Raw genomic sequence first — 22,920 nt, 5'->3', positions numbered from 1 at the left:
TGTGGGAGGGAGGGGGAGGGAGGGGGAGAGCGAGTGAGACAGACGGGTAGTCGGTGCAGTCGGAGGAGGAGAGAAGGTTAACCCCGGGCTTCCTGACCACGGTCGGGGCCGAACAGGAAGGGTTAACACTGTGATTAGGGCCGCTGCGCTGTTATTTTGACAGATAACGCCATGTGCGTTTGTTTTTATCAACTGGGTGCCTATCTAGGTTAATTTATGTCTCCCCACCTCAGCCGTACTTTCCTGTCGATTGACCCGTTCTTGTCTATTGTGCATGCGCGCCTGCGCGTTCTCGTCTATTGCGCGCGCGCGTGCAGGAGGACCTGCCGTTACGCTGAAAAAAATCCTGGCGAGAACCCTGAATAGACTGTAAAATGTGTTCTGAGCTCCATCTATCCAGATGAGTGTTACAGGACTGTTTTATTAGGAGTCTCTGTTTATACTAAGAAGTTTGAGGATGGATATTAGATGAACATATTAGAACATATTATGGATATTAGACTGAATACACTGAGCATGCATCATCTGCTGGAAACATGAAGCAAGGGGTGGGGTGTTTGTTTGTAGGAAATACTACAGAGGAATAACAGCGATGGTGACTGCACAACAGCTGCTAGTAGAGAAAACCAGGTCAACAGCGCCTGCAGCTATTTCATGATCTATGCTGAATGAGTGTGACGAATCAGGGAACAAATATGGTGACAGTAAGTGTAGTGAAATATTTTTGGGTACGATATACTAAAAGTAAAAGATGACATAATTATGGCAAATGTTATTAAACTGAAGAACAGAGTTAAGACGTGAATGAACTACATAATAATGAAGGTTCTCGTAATCACTGATGTTATGATGATATTGTGTGTGTGTCTGTGGAGGACACATAGCTGGAAGATCATAAAGTCAAACATGCATTTTGGTGTAAAGACAACTTGCATGCTTTTAAGAAAATGATATCTCGAGTATTCAAACATAATGATGTATACTTAAGGCAATATAACTTTTAAAAGAGGTGTATCAGAAACATAACGTATAAAGGTGCAACATGCATGAAATCTGTCTCAAGATAATAGGGCCAAGTCTGAACATGTCCTCTGTAAAACATGACCTAATGGAAACCTAATGTCCTCTGTAGAGTGTGAGCAGATGCTGAAATATGACAACCTGATGTCAAGATCTGACCAACACATTTAGAAAGGTATCATGGTGTCAAAACTTTCACTAAAAATATGCCCTATAGGCGAGGAAAATGACCAACTCACACAGCATAAAAGATGATGCACAGCTCAGTATCTGTTTTTCCTTGTGGTGTTTTCATTGCTAAGAACTACTCCTGTCAACAAATAAATCCTGCTGCCCTCAAATGCTGCCTTCTCCTGGTGATTCTTTGAAGATCTTTAATGAAGCTTTTTACACATTTGAACACTGTCAAATCAATTCTTAGACTCTGGCCCATGATTTGGGACTAAGATTCCACCTCATAAGGCCCAATAAGAAAATGAACAAATGTGTCTAAATCATCATTTCCAAAAGTGTCCATTTCTGTCCCTCCAGGCTAAAACACAAGTTTTCAAATTAAAACTGCCTCCGCAGCATTTCCAAAAGACTCTTTCGACTCCAGAGAAGTGTGGATGCTTGTCCTAAACATAGCAGGGGTTACTGTATATGTTTCAAAACGAAAATATATAATGACATGGATTGTTCCACAGCATCTCTATAAGATTAGGATCTGGGCTTTGATTGCATGAGAGGAGGGATTTTCTCAGTTGGAAGTCATCTTGTAGATTTACTTTGCAGTTTTGGGCCAGAGTTTGCTGCATCAGCTAGTTTCTTCTGAGTTTCAGCTGGCAACCACCCAACAGTATCCAGGCAGATACCTCAAAAACCCAATTATGTGTGTACATAGCTCATGAAAATTGTGTTTGTACATAATTGCTACTAATTTATCATTTTTAAGGCCTCACTTACTTTTCTTGCCACTGTATAGTTCCTTTGCTGAACGTGTCAACTAGCACATAGCGACTGTATAAACATACAGACCTGTGTGTCCTGTAGGCCGCCCACATCAGAGGAGTCATGCCGTTTTGATCCATCATGTCCACATCCTGTTAGACAGGAAAGATACAATAATACAATTGAAGAACCAGTGGAGCGGTGACAGGACAAAACAGAGGCAACAGGGCTCCCTCTAATGGAGATCACTGGTACAAAATGCTGTCAGAAGGATGCTCAATATTCCTGAGTGGCTTAGGTTGAGATTCAGAAAATTTTATTTGTCCCCAGGGGGCAATTAAAAAGGCACGTAGAGCAGGCAGTCATTGTTGCACGGCCTGCTCTACGTGCCTTTTTAATTGGCAAATGGCACACACAGGAACAACAGTTTAGAAAGCAGTGGAGGGAAAGGTGTTGTTAGGTTGTATAAAACATTCTGCTGCACTGAAAAGATGTCCCGTCAGAAGAGGACATTTACTGTTGCTGAAAGGATTATTATCTTAACAAATAAGCCGTAGCATTTGTGTTTTTTACCTGTCCTTTGGCGATAAGGTAGGCCACGATTGAAGTGTGGCCGAACTGGGCGGCCAGATGCACGCAGCTGCAGCCCTCGCCATCGATCAAAGACGGGTCTGCGCCATATTTCATGAGCTGCACCACCATCGATAGATGGCCTTGTCTAGGGGAGGATAAACACACAAAAATCACAAGAGATACAGAAATGTACCTTGAGGTCTTATTCCACAGCTACAGAAACTGACACATGACACCAGCAGGTAGCATGCAGGAGCACCAAACTAGTCTTTCAGAGGTGTGAGGAGAAGAAGGCCAAAGCTGTTTCACTTGATCACACACTCAGATGCTGAGTGGGTGACCCAGCTCGACTCAGCAGTTCAAAGACCAGCCTCTCGTACACTCCCACTGCTATTAAACTGCTATAATACACATGAAGCGATGTGGCCTTGAGAGACTGTCTCCATGTCTGTTCTAATCATTTTGTCTCAATGGTAAAGCAAAGCGATTGGCTACATGCTTTTACTGCATGCAGCATATTGGATTTTTAAACTGTGCTATTATTACTCCACAAAGGAACGCGGCAAAATTATGTGACGATCAGCGCATGTTTGTCTGTCTGTCCTTTGCAACCCTCTACAGGATAAAGATGCAATAGCAAATGATTCAAATAACTATCTAGAAATAACATAGCTGGTTATTTTTCAAACACTTTTGAAAGGAATAAATAAAACTGCATGAATCAATCTAATTTCTCTAGGAGCAATGACTCCTTTGAGTCACAAAACACTCATAAGTCATTTTTACTCAACCAAGGAATGGCAAAGTTAAGTGATGATCGGCGTGCGTTTGTCCGTCTGTCTGTTAACAATATTACTCAAAAACAGACTAACAGAGTTGGATGACATGTAAAAACAATGAAATTAAAAAAAAAAAACAACACTGGTTGTTTATACAGCATGTTTAAAGCCAAAGCCACAGACATGTAGCCAAAGTTTACTTTCCAGCTGAGAAATAACACTAGCCTTACAGATTTACTGAACCAATTAAATATTGAGGTTCAGCCCAGTGCTATTTATGGTGTGGATTTACTTGAGTCATTTAAACATTAAAGCTCGTGTCCGGAGTTTCCGTTTGTCTTCAATTTATGTATCATTGTTTAACAAAGCTTAAATATGTTAGTCTAGTTCGATACTATAATATAATGTTAGTATGACGTGATATGAAAATTTATTCATGAGCTCCGCCTTCCTCTCATAGACCCCCATGTTATTCCAAAAAGCGCCGGTCGCTGCCAACCAATCAAGCTTCAGCTTCAGCTTTGTCATGCTGTCAATCAACGGTTACGCGCACAGCAAGCACGCCCATGCAGAGGTGCGCAAATAAAGGGGCGAAATCAGAGGGAGGGAGGGTGGGACCAACAGTGTTTTGGGAGACGCTGCGATTCAAACTCTGGACACGAGCTTTAAGGATTAAAACCCCACAGAATCATATTAATTACTCTGCCAATGAACACGTTTGAGTTATGTGATGTGTACATTTGTCCGTCTGTTTATCTGTCTGTGCGCAACATTACTCAAAAACAGATTAAGGGATTCGGATGAAATTTTCAGGGAAGATCAGGAATGACACAAGGAACAAGTGATTAAATTTTGACAGTGATGTGCCTTATAGTCTGGATCTAAGGATTTGTTAAAGATTTCTGTATCACTGTGAGATAGCGGCATGGCGTCACTGTAACTATGACACAAAGTTAACATTGCATCAGCTGCTGCTGATGATCACATGATTGTGATCCTACGACAAATCCACCACTGTGGACTTATTGGGATTTGTCCGTCGGAAATTAAGCAACCACTGAGCAGCCTTGGTGGAGTACTGCGCTCTCTGAGTGACTTTCTTCTTACTCAGAGTGTCAATGTATGCTCCTCCAAAGATGATAAAAATGTAAAAACATGCCAGGAAAAATGACAGAAATTCATTGTTGTAGTTTAATTTCACTCCCTGAATGACTGTCTACTATCACTTCTACTACACCAGAACATGAGAGTTATTTTGCTGAGGATAAACGTGACGAGTCAACGCCTCAACAACCCGACACTGTGCTGCAACATGTGTGTGACTGGCTGAGGTCACCCAGACAGAGGAGGCTGGGGGGCTTTAAAGGTCACCAGCAGATGGGGGGGTGGATGGGGGGAATGTAGACGATGACACTGGACTCCTTAGTGTCTGTGGTAGTGGTGGTGCAGATGCCTGTTGTCAAAGCTATCAATAATTCAGGAGTGGAGAGCTTCATGCCCCCTGTCTGCCTGGGTAAGAGGTGGGGGGTAACGATGATCTCATGTGACCCGTCTCCTCTCAACAGTTCACAGTAAGTGGTCATTACACACAGACAGGAAATGAAAAAGCCCTCGAACTATCAAGTTTAAGGTGGTGGGTGTACTTGTAGAAATCAAGGAGAAGTTGATGGTGAACAGGCTTAGAGACACGTCTCCCTCGGGATGCAGAACATTGTATGCTCCTCCACTCAATGAAAACATCAAAGAAAAAGGACATTTCATTTGAAAAATCACAATACTGCTGAATCATCTGAGCAACAATGCCTCCAGCGTGATCAGGTCTTTTTTTCCTCAAGCACTGCATCTTTTCATTTTTTGCTCTCCAGAATATTTCAGAGGCTTCACCAAGGTTCCATTCCCAAAAAAGATTTAGATCAATGCTTTTCTCCAAAATGTGATTCTCCTCTGCATTTAGCTTCAGTAACATAGTATTTGATTGCCAAAAGTCATCCTAAAAAACAGATAGGCTAGATAAGTTCAAATAAGCAGAAATGTTGCTGAAACACAGCTGAAAGTCCAGGGGTTTACAGATTCATTAAAATGAATTACTTCATCATTAACGTGAAAAGGTGGCACATATACATGCTCAGAGATCATTGCCACAAATAAGACACAAAAGAGAAGGGGAGAGTAACTTATGCCTGTATGTGTTTTACAGGAGTGTATTGCTGGCTGCAGCAGGAGTAAAACTAAATGAGAGAAAAATATGAGAACAACATGAAATGCCTCAGGGGTTTACTGCATTATATTCCATTAGAATTTAAATCATCACCTAGTGTCTGACTCTTGTGTTTTCCTTTACACAAATAAAGACAGCTCCACCATTAACTGATGCAGGTAGCGTTTGAAGTACAACATTTCCGAGCGGAGGATGTCCAGAAACCATACTTAATGTGTCCCCTCAAACAAAATCTGTGGCCGTGGTTTAGACACAAGTTCCTAAATGTGTGCTTAACAAGGTGAAGCTGGTCACATGGCTTTTGGCAAAAAGGTTTTATAGTTTTATAATCTTATCAATAAAAAGCACAGTGAAAGGATTTAGTGGTATCCACGAGACAAAGCACAAAACACTAAAGTGAATCAAAGGTCAGAAAGAGTAGAGGCTCTAAACTATTAGTGGTGTGTTACCTGGTGGCCCAGTGCAGAGGTGTGGAGTTTAGGTCTCCTCCCAGCTGGTCAACTATGGCTCCCTTTGATATGTAGTACCTGTACACACACACACAATCACCACAAGGAAGTACAACTCTTATTTAACACAACTTAGCATAAAAACTGCGGTAAAGTATCACATATCAAGCTATAAACATTTAATACCAAACAAAGTCCACAGGTAATTCTGTAATTGACCAGTAAACCAGTGCACTAACACAAATGCTACTGCGCAAGGTCATAAATATGCCACTACACTAAATGTTACCATCCAAAATGTCTAAACTTTTCAAAATGTCTTCAGTGGATATACTAACTCAGACTTGGTTGGGTAGAATAATTTTTGATTGTGATTATTGCTCACACACGTCATTTTATTTTCCTTTTATGTTCTCCACCTGTGCTAAACTTTGTGCAGTATGTGCTAAAAGGGAAATATTCTATACACTGTTGAATGCTGATGTAAATCTACACTGAAATGTGTGAAAATGGCACAGAACACTAGAATATTGTAAAGACAAAAACTGTAAAATCCAGTACAATTAACAGCAAATATCTATAAAATAACTAGATATTTTTAAAATTTTACGATCACATACTGTAAAGGAACAAACTAATACTTTATTTATTCATTATGTACAATTTTGGCTTGTTACTTTTAAAACAATCAACATGTAAATTAATATTTTTTTCTTTGATTTTAGTAGATTTTAACTTGAATTTCACAAAATATGGAAAATAAGCAAAACAATAATTTGCCTTTTCTAGCCCTTAACGTTCATAAGTTTGCTTTCAAACTCTGTTATCTGTAAATATTTTGGAAAAATAATGATTTTGAGGAGGGTTAAAATATCGGTTCAGGCAGAACAAGCATCGCAGTGACTCATTTTTGAAGCACAACTTTGTTTGCTCAGAAAACTTGTAAACTGTGTCACCTAATCCACAAACTGAAAGAGGACGTCGCTACGGAAACCAGGGGGAGGTGTGAAGATGGTGTACAGCAGACAGGTGGTTCGAACAGAACAGCACACTACCTAAATGCTATTTTCTTGTGAAATTTGCAGTGAAAATCGATTTTACCAGATTTTTTGGTGTGTGTTTTAAGTGTAAGGTTTGTATTAATTCAAGAAAATGTAGAAGTTCAAAAGTAAATTGGTGCAAATTCAAAATATGCAAGTATTAATTTCACATCAACTAGTCTCTATCAAATTCTCACTCTTACTAGTGACAGCACAGCTTTAGAAGAGAAAGCCTGGCACAAGTTTAGGTATTTAACATTCTTCTTACCGTAAATTATACACTTCATCCGATTACAATGCAAGAAGTCAAAGAATCCAAGTTTGTGTGTTCACACGAAAACATTTTCTCCAAAGTCTTTCTAAAGTGTCATAAACCTTTTCAGAGTGATGTTTTGAAGATGAATATCTTTCACACCCACAACTATCTCCTGAAAGGTAATTGCTGACTGTCCTCATCCCTAATATCAGTGCTTTAGCTGTCAGTGGATGTGCGCTCACTTTGATTCTGCTCTGCGATAATGCCGGTGTAGCTAAAGGGAAGGGCTCATACAGCAGCTGGTGGATTAGTCTGGACGTACATGAAAGAGGTCAACTGCAGGGTAATAGGCTAGAAATTTTATTCTATATATGGAAGTCTGCCACCACAGCTGTGAAAGTCATTTGCGAGTAATCAAGTATACTGTAGATGTAAGTGCAGTCAAATAATGTATATTTTGAAGTCGTATACAGCAAACTAAAAATGAAGCTGGAGCAAATAAAACCCTATGTTGTTAAGAAAATGAAATGAAAGAAATGAAATCCTGAATAAATGAAGGGAGAAAGAGAATAAATGCAAACATTCCTGTTGATTAACTGACTGATTTCATGAGTATAACAAAATACATACACAGACCTGCCAACCGAGGCGAAATATTTTGAGTACCACTTAATCTCACGCACGCGCACACACACACACACACACACACACACACACAGAGACACACATACTATTTTACTGTTTTAACCGCCAGCTGCTGCGGGTGAGGGCACGGGGAACGGGGAGAGAGGCGGAGGGAGGCAGAGGACAGGAGAGAGCGGGCCAACAAGGGTTCGGCAGACTCGTTATTCTCCGCTACTCTATGATGATTGGTTGAAATTGCACCACTACACTGCTGCATCGTGCTGTCAGGCATGAGTATTGCACATTTCTAACAGCACTCACAGATGTCTGCAGCTTTTTGAGTAGTTTAATAAGGCGGAGCGTACCAGCGTATTTTGATGTCAAATTGCGTACCTGCTACGCAAAATGCGTACAGGTTGGCAGGTCTGCATACACTATCGTTCAAAAGTTTGGAGTCACTTAGAAATGTCCTCATTTTTTTCAATGAAGATAACATTAAATCAATCAGAAATACAGTCTTGACATCGTTAATGTCCCAGATGACTATTCTAGCTGGAAACGGCTGATTTTTAATGGAATATCTCCATAGGGGTACAAAGGAACATTTCCAGCAACCATCACTCCTGTGTTCTAATGCTACATTGTGTTAGCTAATGGTGTTGAAAGGCTCATTGATGATTAGAAAACCCTTGTGCAGTTATGTTAGCACATGGATAAAAGTGTGAGTTTTCATGGAAAACATGAGATTGTCTGGGTGAGCCCAAACTGTTGAACGATAGCATACCAATCACCTATCTGTAAAAACAGTACAACCTGTTATGGATTTCTCTTAATTTCTTATTGCTAAACCAGAATACACAGTATGTTTGGAACCACAAACCAAAGAGCTACACACAAGTGCTTGGCTCCTGGTAAATTCTGCAATTTTACTAATTTGAAATGGTAATTCGAGAAGAACAAGAGGTGACAGAGAGGGTAGGACTCTGTCCGTACCATTTACAGATGACAACAACATCCATGTTATTTTGCATGCTTTAATGCATCCGCAGCATCTGCCAGCTAATTGCGCAAAATGCATTGAGACTTTCTCAAGATGTCACCTAGGCGGGTGATAAAATAACAGGTCACCTGTTTTCCTCTGATGGGGGTAAAAAACACTGAAAAAGGATCAGTTCTCAAAACAAGATAGACTAAAGACAAAAACTTATCAGCAATATAAAATAATAGTAAAAATGGTATATCTGGCTCTTTAGCGCCCCCTGCAATATTATGAAAATTCAGCCCCCAATCCCCATTTCACCTACAGCTGCAAAATTTGGGACACATATGTAACACATTAGCACGCACAAAAAAAACTCTTGCACAAATACTCAAAGCCAACAGGAAGCAGGCAGACATTTTGACTTATGTGTCATATTTTGGATTTTGGACCAATTTTTGCACATTTTCAAAAGCTATACACTCAAACAGGTAACCCTGACAGAGCTCAAATTTGGCCAGGAGGCACACAAGGCATGGGGGATCAAAAGTTATCAAAACGATCCACAGAAATCTGAGGGTGTGGAAATGACAGCCCCCAGAATTTTGATGTTTCGCCATGAAACAGGAAATGCAGTCTAACTCCCTGAACAGGCTCCAATCAGCCTCAGACTTTACATGTATGATCAGACTCCAGCCCTGATGACATACATTCACAGTGATAGCGCCACCTGGTGGACAGTTTTGATAGGTCGTTGCCAAAAAAGCCATTGGCTGAAATCCACTCTCAATCGCAGCGCCACCTGGTGGACATGCTTGGATTCGCTGAACAGCACGGATGAGAGGACCCAAACAATGCTGCTTGCAGCTTTAATTTATCTTAATCCTCATTTAACATCAACTAAGCTAATCTCTGTTGACTCACTTGACCAAGTCTATCCTGTTGTTGATGGCGGCCCAGTGGAGGAGTGTTACGTTTTCTTTGTCTGGCTGCCGAACGTCAAAGCCCGCCTCCACCAGCTCCCTGCAGCGCTCAAAGATTCCGTACCTGAGGAAGACGGGTAGAGAGGTGTGAAAGTCTCCTCCCTTACAAATATGTGCAGAAACACAGGGGTAAAAACACGTCTCCCAGACATGCTGACAAAATACATAACAAGACACACAGAAAAGAGGCAACTCAAAAAAATAGATACCCGGACCCAAACAAGACACCCACACTGTGGCATAAGTTGGCAAGCAGATACTCCTAACCTCAAACCAAAACAACATAAATCTGTTGTAAATGGTAACAACAGCTCAGACAAAACTGTTGTTGTCTTATCAAGGAGACATGTCCAGGCTTCTTCTTTTCCCAACAATTAAACCTTTCATAATTTTCTGTCTCTGCTAATTACAAAGAATTGGTAAACCGCAGTTGAAAACATGGTGATGTTGGTTCCTGATTTAAAATCTGTGGTATCTTGACAGCACAAAAGCACATAAATTAGCAAGCGAGCCTGCTGGCCTTTCAGGAATCATACAGTCTCTGATCAAACCAATCGGCAACAAGTAAACAAGGTCACCTTTATGAATCAGAACAATGTGAGGCATGACAGCGACAACAACAACAACACAACAGACACACTATTCACTCACTGTGTGGCTTTGACAATGTCCCAGGTGCTGTAGTCGTCCACATGGTTTTTACGGCTGACATTCTCGCTGTAGCCGTGGTTGTAATGACTCTGGGGTTTGATTTCCTGAAAAGAGACAGAGACAAGTCAGTAGGGTTGTGGTGCTTTATGAGATCATGAACATGAAGTTGGAACATATCAAAATGCAGACAGAGGGGTGTGCTGTACACCTATAGTAATAATAACAACACAGAAAGGTGGTGGGTAACATGGATCAAATCTTCTACCACAATACAGTAATGGTATATTTTATTGGGATTCAGCTGCAAGATTCATATACAAAGCCACTGAGCACAACAATGCTGTGAAGCTGGCCTGCTGATTGATTTTTCAGCTATTGCTACGACGCACAATCACCCAGAGATAATGAGCGCCCTCATCCGGGGCTTAATCAAAATATTACTGAAAGGGGATTATAGAGTGCACATGCAATATCCAAACTGCATGAGCTTCAACTGTTTGATGTAGGCTGACGTGTCAAAACATACCATAATACACGAAGCACTGTGGTGCTACAGAGATGCTACAAATCCTATCCTCCAGACGTAAAGGAACATGCTTGATACGGACAACTACAGCAAAAAAACACATCCTTTTTAGATTTTTTTGTCATGGTGGAGAAGAAATATAAAAGCTATAATCTCGCTAAAGTTGCTACTCATGTCACTCTTGCAATGTCATTCAGCTCTGCCCTCAATATAGTGTCACAGTACAAATAAAATGGTAAATTCAATGACAGTAGACCAAATTTCTCTTGGTATATCAAGTCATTGTGGCTCTAACTAGCAACTCTTTTCATCTTGGTGTAATCTGCTTATTTTTATTTACCAATCTATAACTTACTTGCTCTCTGAAATGTCACAAAAAAAGCTACCGTATATTGACCAAACCAGCATCTTCGTTAATCAACATAAAGATGTTTAGACTACTGTCATATAAAACAGGAAAAAAGCAAAAAATGGTCACAATGGAGAAGCAGGATTGAACATTTTTGGGAATATTTGTTTGAAAAATTATTGAAATGATTATTAAAAATATACTTTGCATTTATTTAGGTGTATATTTGACTATTGATGATTTTTGATCTGTCACATCGCTGAAACTTTATAGGGAACAATGGATACAAGACTGAGTTCTCAGAGAATCTCAATAGCATGTAAGAAAAATTAGCAAATGTGACAAGGATATGATGGGAGTTTTTGTGCCAATCCCCACAATATTAAAAATGTCAGCACTGGTTTGGCAAACTGGAAAACTTCGGAGACACCTAACAAATAATTACTGTTTCTAATATTGATCCTGACACTCAATTTTGGCTTGACCTTGTCCGGCCAATAGAGGACCACATGAAAGGTGAAATCTGGAACAAAATTTACAAGCCTTGCAAACTTACGTAGATGTTTACTGTTCGTCTGGCTGATTAAATCGCTAGTCTAGCATAACATTTAAAAAGCAATGCTGGAAATGATCTGATATCACCAAAAGCTACGAACTAATAACAATGATAAGGGTGTAAACTGACCTGCTGACAGGCGAGGAAGCCTAATCCTCGCCTGGAAATTTTTTAAAAAGGTTCAACAATTTCTAAAAAATGCTGAAAATGTGGACATCAGAAGTTTCGCTGTAAAAGTTGCTTCTAATGTGTTGAGAAAGGGTCGGGCAAGGCAACATAAAAGGAAACATCAGAGATCTAAAGCTCAGGTATACCTTCAGCCATAAATAACTGCTGGAATGGAGCCATCTTCAATCCGTTATTAGTTCCACCAAAGCTTTGTCCGCCATAATAAATCAAAATGAGCGCTGAAAAAAATGTCTAGAAATCCAATTAACCTGAGGACAATAAAGAAATAATGGCGCTTCAACGCTTGTAAGGCTAACATGACTCAGGCAGAGAGGAATAGTAACATGACAGAAACAAGTGTGGAGGTACTGAGCCAGAGGATACAGGCCCTAGTGCTCCAGACACACAGTAACTTGCTCAAGAACATGTCAGCATTCATAAAAATAGCTGATCACAGCGGTATCATAGTCAAGAGATGGGCTTGTTGAGTCCTGCAGCTGCTCAAGATCTTATCTGTCACACATACGTGGTGACTGTGCCACTCACATTCAATTATCCTCCATAGCAACGCCACGGAAATCACAATTACCCTCCATCACCCGGAAACAAGAGCCACATCTGGTAAACACAGAGCGTCCACCATTCTGACTGCTAAGAACTGAGATAAACATTAAAACAGGTTAAGTTGCTTCTAATGCGCAAATTCCAATGTTATTATATTTGTACTGAAGAAAAAAAATGAAGTAGACACAAAAAAATATTAACTTTATACAAAATCTGAGTCAAATTTGTGGTCGTGACTCAGGCATTCATATTAACCTTGATTTAAAAAATGAAGCATTTTAACAACATCACCACCTTAAAAATCTCCATATTTTGTTCAACATTCAAGCAGCCATTTAGGCCTTTTTGTCTGTGTTGCTGCTTTCATGCATGTGACACTGAGAAATAATGGGGCGGCCTCTCGGGGGTTGACGACATGGCAGGCCTGTGTGGAGCTGATGAGAAGCCTGAGGAGAGAGCTCTAGGCCACACAGACGACGGAGCTGCAGCATCTCAGGTTTAGCTTGGGCTTCCCCACATAGCCTCAGGGATGTGCAGAGCCTGCATCTCTGTCACCACCAGGGACTGATGGTGGAGGCAGAAAATGGAGAGGGTGCATAGGAAAAACCAACACAGGCAGCTTTTTCTTTTCCAGTTAAATTTAAACTCTTGCAGAGGAAAAACAATGCGAGACAAACACCATTTTTTTAACAAAAAGGCTAAGAGTGACTTTCATTCTAGCTAGACAGTTGCTGGCTTTCAGCACTGAATGGCTAGTCTTTTTTAACATTCCGTTTGTCCTCATTTATGGGCACCAAAAAGTATTGTTTCCTTGTCTGAAAAAAAACAAAAATTCCGCAAAAAATTCCCAAAATTTCTGAAAATTTGCAAAACCTTCAGGAAGAAAATTCCAATAATTCCTTAGAAGTTTCCCTTGAAAGAATTGTTTTTAAAAAAAAAACGAATTTGGCAAGAAAACTCTTGCAAATATTTTCAAAAATGAGCAAAAACCTTCTAAAAAATCCTAAAAATATCTAAAGTGATTTCATATATATCCGTAAAATTTGTAATATTTTCTTTAAGAACATTCACAAAAAAACAGCAAAATTCGCTGGATTTTGGTTGATTTTTTTGGTTAATGTGTATAAGAAACATTTTTAACATTTCTTTTTTCCACCAAAAAATGTTCAAAGATTTTCCAATAATATTGAAAATGTGAACATCAGAAGCTTCGCTGAAAACAAAATTTTCCCCCCATATTTTCAAATTTTAAAATGGGTCAATTTGACCAGCAGGATGACAGGAGGGTTAAGACACTGAATCAAACTTCTGAAGTATGATTGTTTACTTGCTCTTGTCACATTTTTCCTGACTGTGGTTTCATTACTTCTCCAAGGAATGCGGCAGAGTTATATGATGAAATAGAAAGAATCCAATAATGTCATTTGCGCAGTATAACAAAGTTGCAGTGACATACATAAAAAAAATTAAGTCGGATTTCTTAGATTATTCAATTTACAGAAATAGGAATCAACACATATAACATTCTTCCTGCAGTTTAGCTGAATTAGTATATTTTGTCAAGTCATTCTTGGTAGCAGCTGAGTCACTCGTGGCTTCTCAGTTGCATAGAGGAGCACTGAATTCTTAGTTTGTTATTTTGCTGTTTTTGCAGAATCTGAGAACTGAAAAACATCACGATTTTAAGCTTTCATTTTGGTAACTCTCAAAGGAGAACTGTAAGTCGACACGTGGAAAGTTAAAAATCTGACAATCCATTTTGTTGTTGTCATTTTAGGCATTTAAAATTGTATATGCCTTTTGGGTTTCAGTTAAGTTAGGCATAAAATTTTGGTATGTTTGATTAAAAAAAACTGCACAATTCGCGTAGCTGTTTAAATGCTAAATTCTTCACTGCAGCATCTTATAAACATCATCTGATCAAAAAGTAAGTTAAATTACATGAGGTACAGAGGGGCCTGATAGTAAAGTGGTTAAGGCACACACCACATGGGTACATTGCTACATATAGCAATAAGATCATGTCTCACCTGCAGAACTAGACTTTAAAAAATAACACCTCATTCAGTAAAATGCACGAATGCATGTACCACTCTGACTTATCAGATGCAACAACCTGAGCAGGGGAGGTAACTTAAAAGATGAATGTGTCTAAGAATGGGAAGCACATTTAGTCTTATTGCTGAGGTTAACCCTATGAGCTCTCTGGAACCCTTCTCAGAACCTTGAATCATCACAGTCTACGCACAGCTTTTGTATGACTGCGATGATCTGCAAACCCACAAATTGCTTTGTCTTTATTTATCACACAAAGTGGGATGGAACGCCAGCCTTGTGTTTGAGACAATACAGACATTTGCTGTAATTTCAAAACCGAATTTCGCAAAATGCTTTGTCACACTGAGAAACAATTAGTATCACTGGAAAGAGCAAGTTCCGCTGATTCTGATATCTGGCACATTATGAAACGAAAGGCACTTTGTGACTTATTCAAGGAGTGTGAAAATGCACGAAGACAATAGTAATGATATTTGGCCATTTTGCAGAAGTTGGTTCTGTCTTCATAACAATGATCACAGTACAAATACGGGATATGGATCACTACCAAGCGCCGGTTCTGCTCTTCATTATGATAGACACTACCGTTCAAAAGTTTAGTTTCACCCAGGCTATTTCATGTTTTCCATGAAAACTCACACTTTTATTCATGTGCAAACCTAATTGCACAAGGGTTTTCTAATCATCAATGAGCCTTTCAACACCATTAGCTCACACAATGTAGCATTAGAACACAGGAGTGATGGTGGCTGGAAATGTTCCTCTGTACCCCTGTGTCGGGTGTCAAACTCATTTTAGTTCAGACGCCACATTCAGCCCAATTTGGTCTAAAGTGGGCCGGACCAGTAAAATCACAGCATAATAGAAAAACAAAATAACAAAAAAATGTGACAAACGACAGTAAATGAAACAAAAAGCGAAAAAAAAACTGGCCAAAAAAAATCACACAAATCATAAAACAAGACAAAAATGGCAAAAATGAAACAAAACTACAATAATATGAGACAAACAACTAAAAAAAGACAAAAAACAACAAAAACGAGACAGAAAGTTACAAAAATAAGGCACAAAATGACAAAATCGATAAATAAAATGACAAAAAATGAGACAAAACAAAAAAGAGAAAAAAATGTCATTAAAAACTTACAAAGCGACAAAAAGTCAACAAAAACAGGACAAGAGATTACAAAAATGACACAAATGAGACAAAAATGACAACAAAAGAAACAAAATGACAAAAATAGTCAAAAATAGACCAAAAAAACACCAAACGACAAAAACGACAACAGCAAATAAAGCAAAACACAAAATGACAAAAAAAATACAAACGGAACAAAAAGGAAACACAAAACCACAAAAACATGAGACAAACGACAAGCCAGACTAAAAAAAAACAACAAGACAAAATACTGCAAAAATGAGACATAAAAGAACAATGAGCAATCTAGTGTTGTACTTTATGATCAAAGCAACTTGTCATGGTCTTTCTGCAGGCCGGATTGGACCCTGTGGCGGGATGCTTTTGGCCCGTGGGTCGCATGTTTGACACCCCTGCCCATGGAGATATTCCATTAAAAATCAGCCGTTTCCAGCCAGAATAGTCTTTTAGCACATTAACAACGTCTAGACTGGATTCCTGATTCATTTAATGCATATTTATTGAAAAAAAACTGCCTTTCTTTCAAAAATAAGGACACTTCAAAGTGACCCCAAACTTTTGAACAGTAGTCTAGGTTCCATCTATTCCAACTAGTGTAATAAATGCAGAGACTGATGCAGAACCGAATACATAATTATGTATCAGTCATGTTATACAGCTTAAAACTTAAATAAATCATCAACAGTAAGGAGAGACAGTAGCTGTGACACTACCATCATAACACACCAGAGAAAAGAAGCGAAAACCTGCAGAGGATATTTTGTCTTGGAGAGTAAATTACGATGAGGAGGAGGAGGGTGTGACGGAGGAGATAGGACGGCGACTAGCTCATATTTTTCCCCTCTATTTTAAAAGTGTCAAAGCTGCCAGGAGGCGTTTGTACTTCTCACTGCCAAGTATCGGTCCCTTTACAAATCCATATGATCCATTTCAACTAGCCCATGTGCTATTCAGACTAGTTCGGCTGCCAGAGAAAAGACGGGGGAGCGGAGGAGTGTCGCTCAACTACAATCGTGACTGAGCTTTTTTTGTTCCAACAGGCTGACAAATAGATGTCCAGGAAAAACGTGGACCTTCCTTCGTCTGGATATTCGATTGAAGGAACGTGCAGGGAAAGTGCTTTCCTGCCTGTCGAGGGATAGTGGATAGAGGGCTCGGCATTACACCCTCAATCACCAGATGTTAAATCACTTTTTCCAATCACCAGCTTCTGAGGAGGTCATCTTTGACCTTCGACGGTCTCTCTGCAATCTAATAAGCCGAGGACGGAATTTGAAACTGGAGCTTGCAGCTTGTGCAATTTTAAGCCTCTTCATTATGTACCTGCTGACTGGTGAAGAGCACAACAATTAGGGTATTAATTAGGTAGCAGTGACCAAATTACAATCAAACACATTATCCATGTCACACTAGCCACTGATTTTAATTTTAGGCTGAAAGCTTGTCATTTCAGTGAGGCAGCAGTCTTGGCTTTTGTCAATGGAGCTGGTCAGTGGGACATATGGCAACCAGTCCCCAGGGGATGGAGGTCACGTGCCTTGGGCTAAAAATGTTGGACAGCACCACTCAAAATGCATCCCAACTGTAGAATGAACACTTTCCAGCAATTACATGTTCATGCAGAGTACACACAGAAAAAATAATAATTGTTTCCTCAGTGCATCTGCAGTGACTCCTTTGCTGAGACTAGATTGGACTATTCTTCTCTCTGGCCGCAGCTATAGCTCAAAATCAGATTCAGTCTGAAATTAGAGCCATTTCAAGGGGCTAATTCAATATTCAAGGATCAGTTTAAATCCATGGATAGGAGGAAGCAGACACTACTTTTATGAGGGTGATAATGAGAATGCTCCAAGCCGACTGAATGTGCATTTTCCAGTTAGCACTACGAGTGAAGTATCAAATCAAATGACTGAGCACGTCCTCTGCCTTTATGTGCATTTTATGACAGAACACTCATTTGCATTTCCAAATGAGATTGGAAGCCAAGGACATTTATTCCCAACATTCCTCGAGAAAGAGAGAGAGATGAAATGTTTGCATTTGACATGCTGAACTGGTTCAAGGAAAGAAAAGCAGTGAACAGCCTTAATGAGAGTGCAACTAAACTTCTGATGCTAATTCAGGTGCCTCATACATTTAGCTTCACTCGGCTCTCACTACAATCCACAAGATGACCCAGATTCCAAGCAGCACCCCGTCGAGAAGAGGACCACCTTTAAGCCTAGCCTGAATGGGCAAGCAAGAAATTAACAGGATTCATGATGAAGCTATCACTGTCTGATAAACTCCTTTATTGCAACCAGTAGATGTGCAGCCAAAGGGTTGAACTGTGAATGTTACTGTAAAATTTAATGAAGCGAGAGGCTGTGACACCTCTGAAGTCACGCTAAACACTACACCTCTTTAAAGACCGGAGAAAAATAACCTTTGGTAAATGACACAGCACAAGCAAGCTCTTGTCTACTATATATTACTATTATTGTGCATAATAAAGCTTCCTCAGCTCCACCGTACAGAACTATTTCCACACATTTGACCTCACATGCTCTCTGTCACCAGTCCAACAATGACACACCCTCCTCTTCCTGTATTTCTGTCTCTACATATCTGTGTGTTATGAAAGTGTTTCCAATGTGAACCCAGTCTGACGATGTTCATGTGAAGTCTCTCTGACTTCCTCATCGGATCAAGTGACAGCCACAAAAAAGCATAAAACAATTAACTGTGTCGAGGGTGCAGAGAGCAGATGGCACATTTCTGTTGTGAGTTCTCCTCTTGACATCACCGTTAACAAGGAGAACCCTCCCAATTTAAACCTGATATTTCCAAAGCACAATCAGCAAGCTGTGTGAGTCTGGGCTTCAATAGTACAGTGCCACAGACACACGTATGTGAGATACGTTAAAAACACTACTCTGCATATAGATGACTGGGGATGCATGTTTGTAATTATAATAATGCACAAAGACCAAATACAGAAAAGTGACTCAGACAGGCATTTTATACAGGAGAAGCTAATGTGTCAAATGAATTAAATGTGGCCATTTACAGTCTTTTGAGTTGAACTGCTTTTAAATAAACCTTAGTGACTTCACCTGCTATGAATGTTAAAGTTGTGTTTTGACAGTTATACAATTGCCACACATACATTTATCTTAGCAAAATTACTCTCACATTCCCACCTGCTTCTCTCTCATTATTACCAAACAATTTGAATTATAGGTATGTCCACAATCCTTTGAAACGCTGACATTGGTTCACCTAAGCCAAGCAGTATCCGACCTGTGTGCAACCCAGTTTGGGGGGGGGTTTAGATGGCATATGTTGAGCGATTCAGACCGTCGATATGGGTCTAACCTTAATACTGAAAGCGGCATTAAGTTTCACTGCAGCATCTCGGGTCAAAAAGGTTCTCTCAATACCACAAAGAACGAGGCTCAACTTTTAGTCTGAATCAGCAGAATTAAAAATAACGCTAAAATTACAAAGTACTATCTTCCTTTGTTGAGTCCTCCTTCCTTTGACACTGTCGGGTGAATCTACAGTGTCTTTTCAAACACAGCCAACACTGCCCATTTATCCAGACTTTTAGACGAACAGGTCATGTATGAATCCATATTGCAAAGTAGGCAACGTCAAGATGTAGCGGAAACACCACTTGAGTTCCATATTGGGATGAAATTTATACAAAACTAGTACATTCAGACTGGAGAGTGCGTTTAACCCTTCAGATCACCAGATACAATGGCCAATAAATTTTAAAGACAATCTTGCCTAAATTGCCAAGACTGCAATTACTAAGTCACTAAGTAGATGAACTAATTTGTTACCATCTTGGGGACTGAGGAGACATTAAAGACATGAATCATTTGAATACTGCCAGTTACTGACTATGTCTGGAAGTAAATTACCCACTTAACCTGGTATCTAAAAACCCACTGGCAAAATGTGACTGCTGAGAGAAAAACAAGAAAACAAATAATTGAAGCAAACTCCAGTGTGTATCAAACTAGATCTGAGCAATGAAACAACAGTGATATGGACAGTACATGATAAAAACACAAACTTTGGTTGCATGAAGAAACACCAAGTTTGCTTTCTCTATGGCTCATAACAGCCTATCACATCCTCAATAATGGAGCCTCAATGTGCTCAACTGCTCTCATCATGGCTCCCATGCAGGTTTCCCCAGGTGTACCAGACTCTGGTTGCTTTGCCTCACACCACCCCTGTCTGCACCTGCAGACCTCCCCTGGTGCAGGCTGGGATTTGGCAGGAACCAGTGGTTGCCTGCAGGGTTCTCACCAGGATTTTTTTTCAGCGTAACGGCAGGTCCTCCCGCACGCGCATACACAATAGACGGGAACGGGTCAATCGACAGGAAAGTACGGCTGAGGTGGGGAGACATAAATTAACCTAGACAGGCACCCAGTCCATAAAAACAAACGCACATGGCGTTATCTGTCAAAATAACAGCGTAGCGGCCCTAATCACAGTGTTAACCCTTCCTGTTTGGCCCCTGACCGTGGTCAGGAAGCCCGGGGTTAACCCCCTTCACTTCATCAGCAGCCGTAGAGGCAAAGACACAGGAGCCCAGCCGTATCGAAGAACACTGCAGCCTTTATTGTCTATCAACAGTAGCTGAACCGCACAGTACCGCCAACCCAGAAACTACACACCTCTCCTCCTCTATCGAACCGACTGCCGTCTCTCTTGCTCGCGCTGCATTCAGGGTCACTTGGACATCTCGCTCTCCCTCTCTCTCTCACACACACACACGCTGCTCTCTCTCCCTCTCTCATGACTGAGTCACACACTCTCATAACAACAGCGTAATCTTTGAAATGCGCTGGTGAGAACCCTGATCTGTCAAAATAACCACGTAGCGGCCCTAATTACAGCGTAATCTTTTAAACTGACAGCGTAACAGGGTGTTACGACAGCATAACGGGCCGTTATGACAGCGTAATGGGCCGTTACACTGAAATGCGCTGGCGAGAACTCTGGCCTGTGTGACTTGGGTTTTGTGGTCTAAAAACACATCCACTTAATTGGTGTGCTCCTGGCAGTCTATGCTGAGGGATCAGAGACCTTCTATCGGGGTATTCACAGATGCAATTGAGGGGTCACTGTCCAGTGATACCCAGTCGTTTCAAAGCTGAACCTCAGGGCAATGCAGCACCTTCTTATTTAGTGTGTATCAGGATGAGAATATTCCTTTATCCTTATTTAAGTGCAAATGTATTTCTTTGTGTTTTACTGCTGTGTTGACATTATAATGATTTCCTATGTACTCTAATAAATAGTCCAAAGTGGTTTATCTCAAAGTAACATGGCTAAATTCAGATCTACTTATTAAAAACAGGTCGTTAAAATGATCAATATCCACTGAAACGTAGCAGCTGAGTATGATTTTTTTTTCCCAGGTAGATTTGCCCAGCTACAACAAATAGAGCTCTCTCTGATACTTACATTACTTGTCAAGCCAAGTTTATCAACAACTGATAACCATGTTGTGTTCAAGACAGACAATGTACCACTACAAAGAGATATGGAATTTACAGGTGAATACAGGACACATACATCATCAATAAACTGTACTTCAAGCAAAAAAAAGTTATCCCTGACTGTGGTAGGAATGATATGAGATTAAAATGGCTTCAAGGTAACTAGGTAAATAACGAAAGTAAATATCTGTCAGGTTAATTTATGTTAAACCAACACTGTTGGCATGAATAGATTTCTTCAGTCATTATTGTTGGAATTTGACCTACATTGACCCGCAACATTCATTAAAATAACTAATTTGTCATCCCAATTCATGAAATGTTTCAAATCCAAAAATAACGTAACATTTACAGTGATATTAGATGAGATGCTAAATGCTAAATGACAAATTGACAAACAGCATGAAGTAGGGGAACTGCTGCATGTTAGCTAGCTGAGGTGTCTGCAATATTTCCTACAAAGAAACGAATATGGTTGTCAATAAAGAGTTTTTGTCAGTTAATTCAGTCTGTTCATTTATTTTACGTGGCACACCTTCCGTGGACAACAGCATAATTCGCTAATACACACTTGACACCTATTTCCATCACCGCAGCTAGCGTTAAACCAGCCAGCACTGGCAGTGTAGCTCCACAGCTAACGTCGTATGACTCCAAGGATTAACAATTAACGTTACTTTTTCCACTGCAGACTTAAAGACGGAGCTTACAGTCTTGTTTACTGGGCGCACGGCGTCGCCACCACGAAAAACACAACCTAGCTTCACGTTAACACGAACATCTGCCCAGCGTTTACTGACTCTGCAGCAGGAGGAGGGGGCTAGCGTTAGCAGCTTTAGCATCGTTAGCTGGCTGCCACCCCCCACCGGTGGTTTTGCAGGGGGCATCGGAGTTTCCCCAAAAGCACGGGGAAATTCCGCAGCCGCGCACAAGCACACAGGTGTAACGCGTTTTGTGAGTGTTCGTGTGTCCGTGTGAGGGCGTGAAGTCCACAGACCGTACCTCAGGATGGAGAATAGGGACGCAGCCAGCTTCTTTCTCATATTCCTCCATAGCGTCAGCCATCTTGGTGGTGATGTTCGCTGAGCATTGTGGGAAACAAGAGACAGTGTCGGGGGGAAACAAACAGAGGAGGAGGAGAGAGGAGCTGTCAAAAACACATGATGGACAGGAGGAACCACACACAAGGTCACATAGTCAGCAGAGACTGAGCATTAAGCGGTATTAACATAAAGCAAAATATATGTACTCTCAGATATATTTAATAGGAAACATGATTGCATATATTTATTTTTCCTTTTTTGTTGTTAGAACAGCCTACTGTATGTGATTTACCAATACGGAGCTATGAGGACAGGCAAAGAAGAAATTGAAGCTTCAAGATTATGGTTTGCAGAAATCATCATTTAATGTAATGATTTACACTTTGCTATCCATCAATTTGAGGAAGGAAATGATCACATTTAAAGCAATCTGAGTTGACCAAAGTGCTGTGCATGATATCACAAAGGCTACAACAAAAATATGT

General features: G+C 40.3%; 1 protein-coding gene across 1 annotated transcript in view; it reads right to left on the bottom strand.

Moving 5' to 3' along the window:
* zdhhc17 (zinc finger DHHC-type palmitoyltransferase 17) overlaps positions 1-22,503 on the bottom strand; it is a 48,404-nt gene extending 25,901 nt beyond the window's left edge. Inside the window, exons 1-6 of the mRNA XM_051954990.1 lie at positions 22,395-22,503; positions 10,503-10,606; positions 9,793-9,915; positions 5,970-6,047; positions 2,524-2,668; positions 2,038-2,102 (exon numbers count right to left, since the gene is read on the bottom strand). Of these exons, the coding sequence (XP_051810950.1) occupies positions 2,038-2,102; positions 2,524-2,668; positions 5,970-6,047; positions 9,793-9,915; positions 10,503-10,606; positions 22,395-22,457 (578 nt within the window). The 5' untranslated portion in view covers positions 22,458-22,503. The remainder of the gene's footprint in view (positions 1-2,037; positions 2,103-2,523; positions 2,669-5,969; positions 6,048-9,792; positions 9,916-10,502; positions 10,607-22,394) is intronic.
* Between the last annotated feature and the right edge of the window lie 417 nt (positions 22,504-22,920).

Source organism: Acanthochromis polyacanthus, chromosome 1 (genome assembly GCF_021347895.1).
Source record: "Acanthochromis polyacanthus isolate Apoly-LR-REF ecotype Palm Island chromosome 1, KAUST_Apoly_ChrSc, whole genome shotgun sequence".
Taxonomy (NCBI): Eukaryota; Metazoa; Chordata; class Actinopteri; family Pomacentridae; genus Acanthochromis; species Acanthochromis polyacanthus.
The sequence above is the reverse complement of the archived record's forward strand: the minus strand, read 5'-3'. Positions and strand labels throughout refer to the sequence as shown.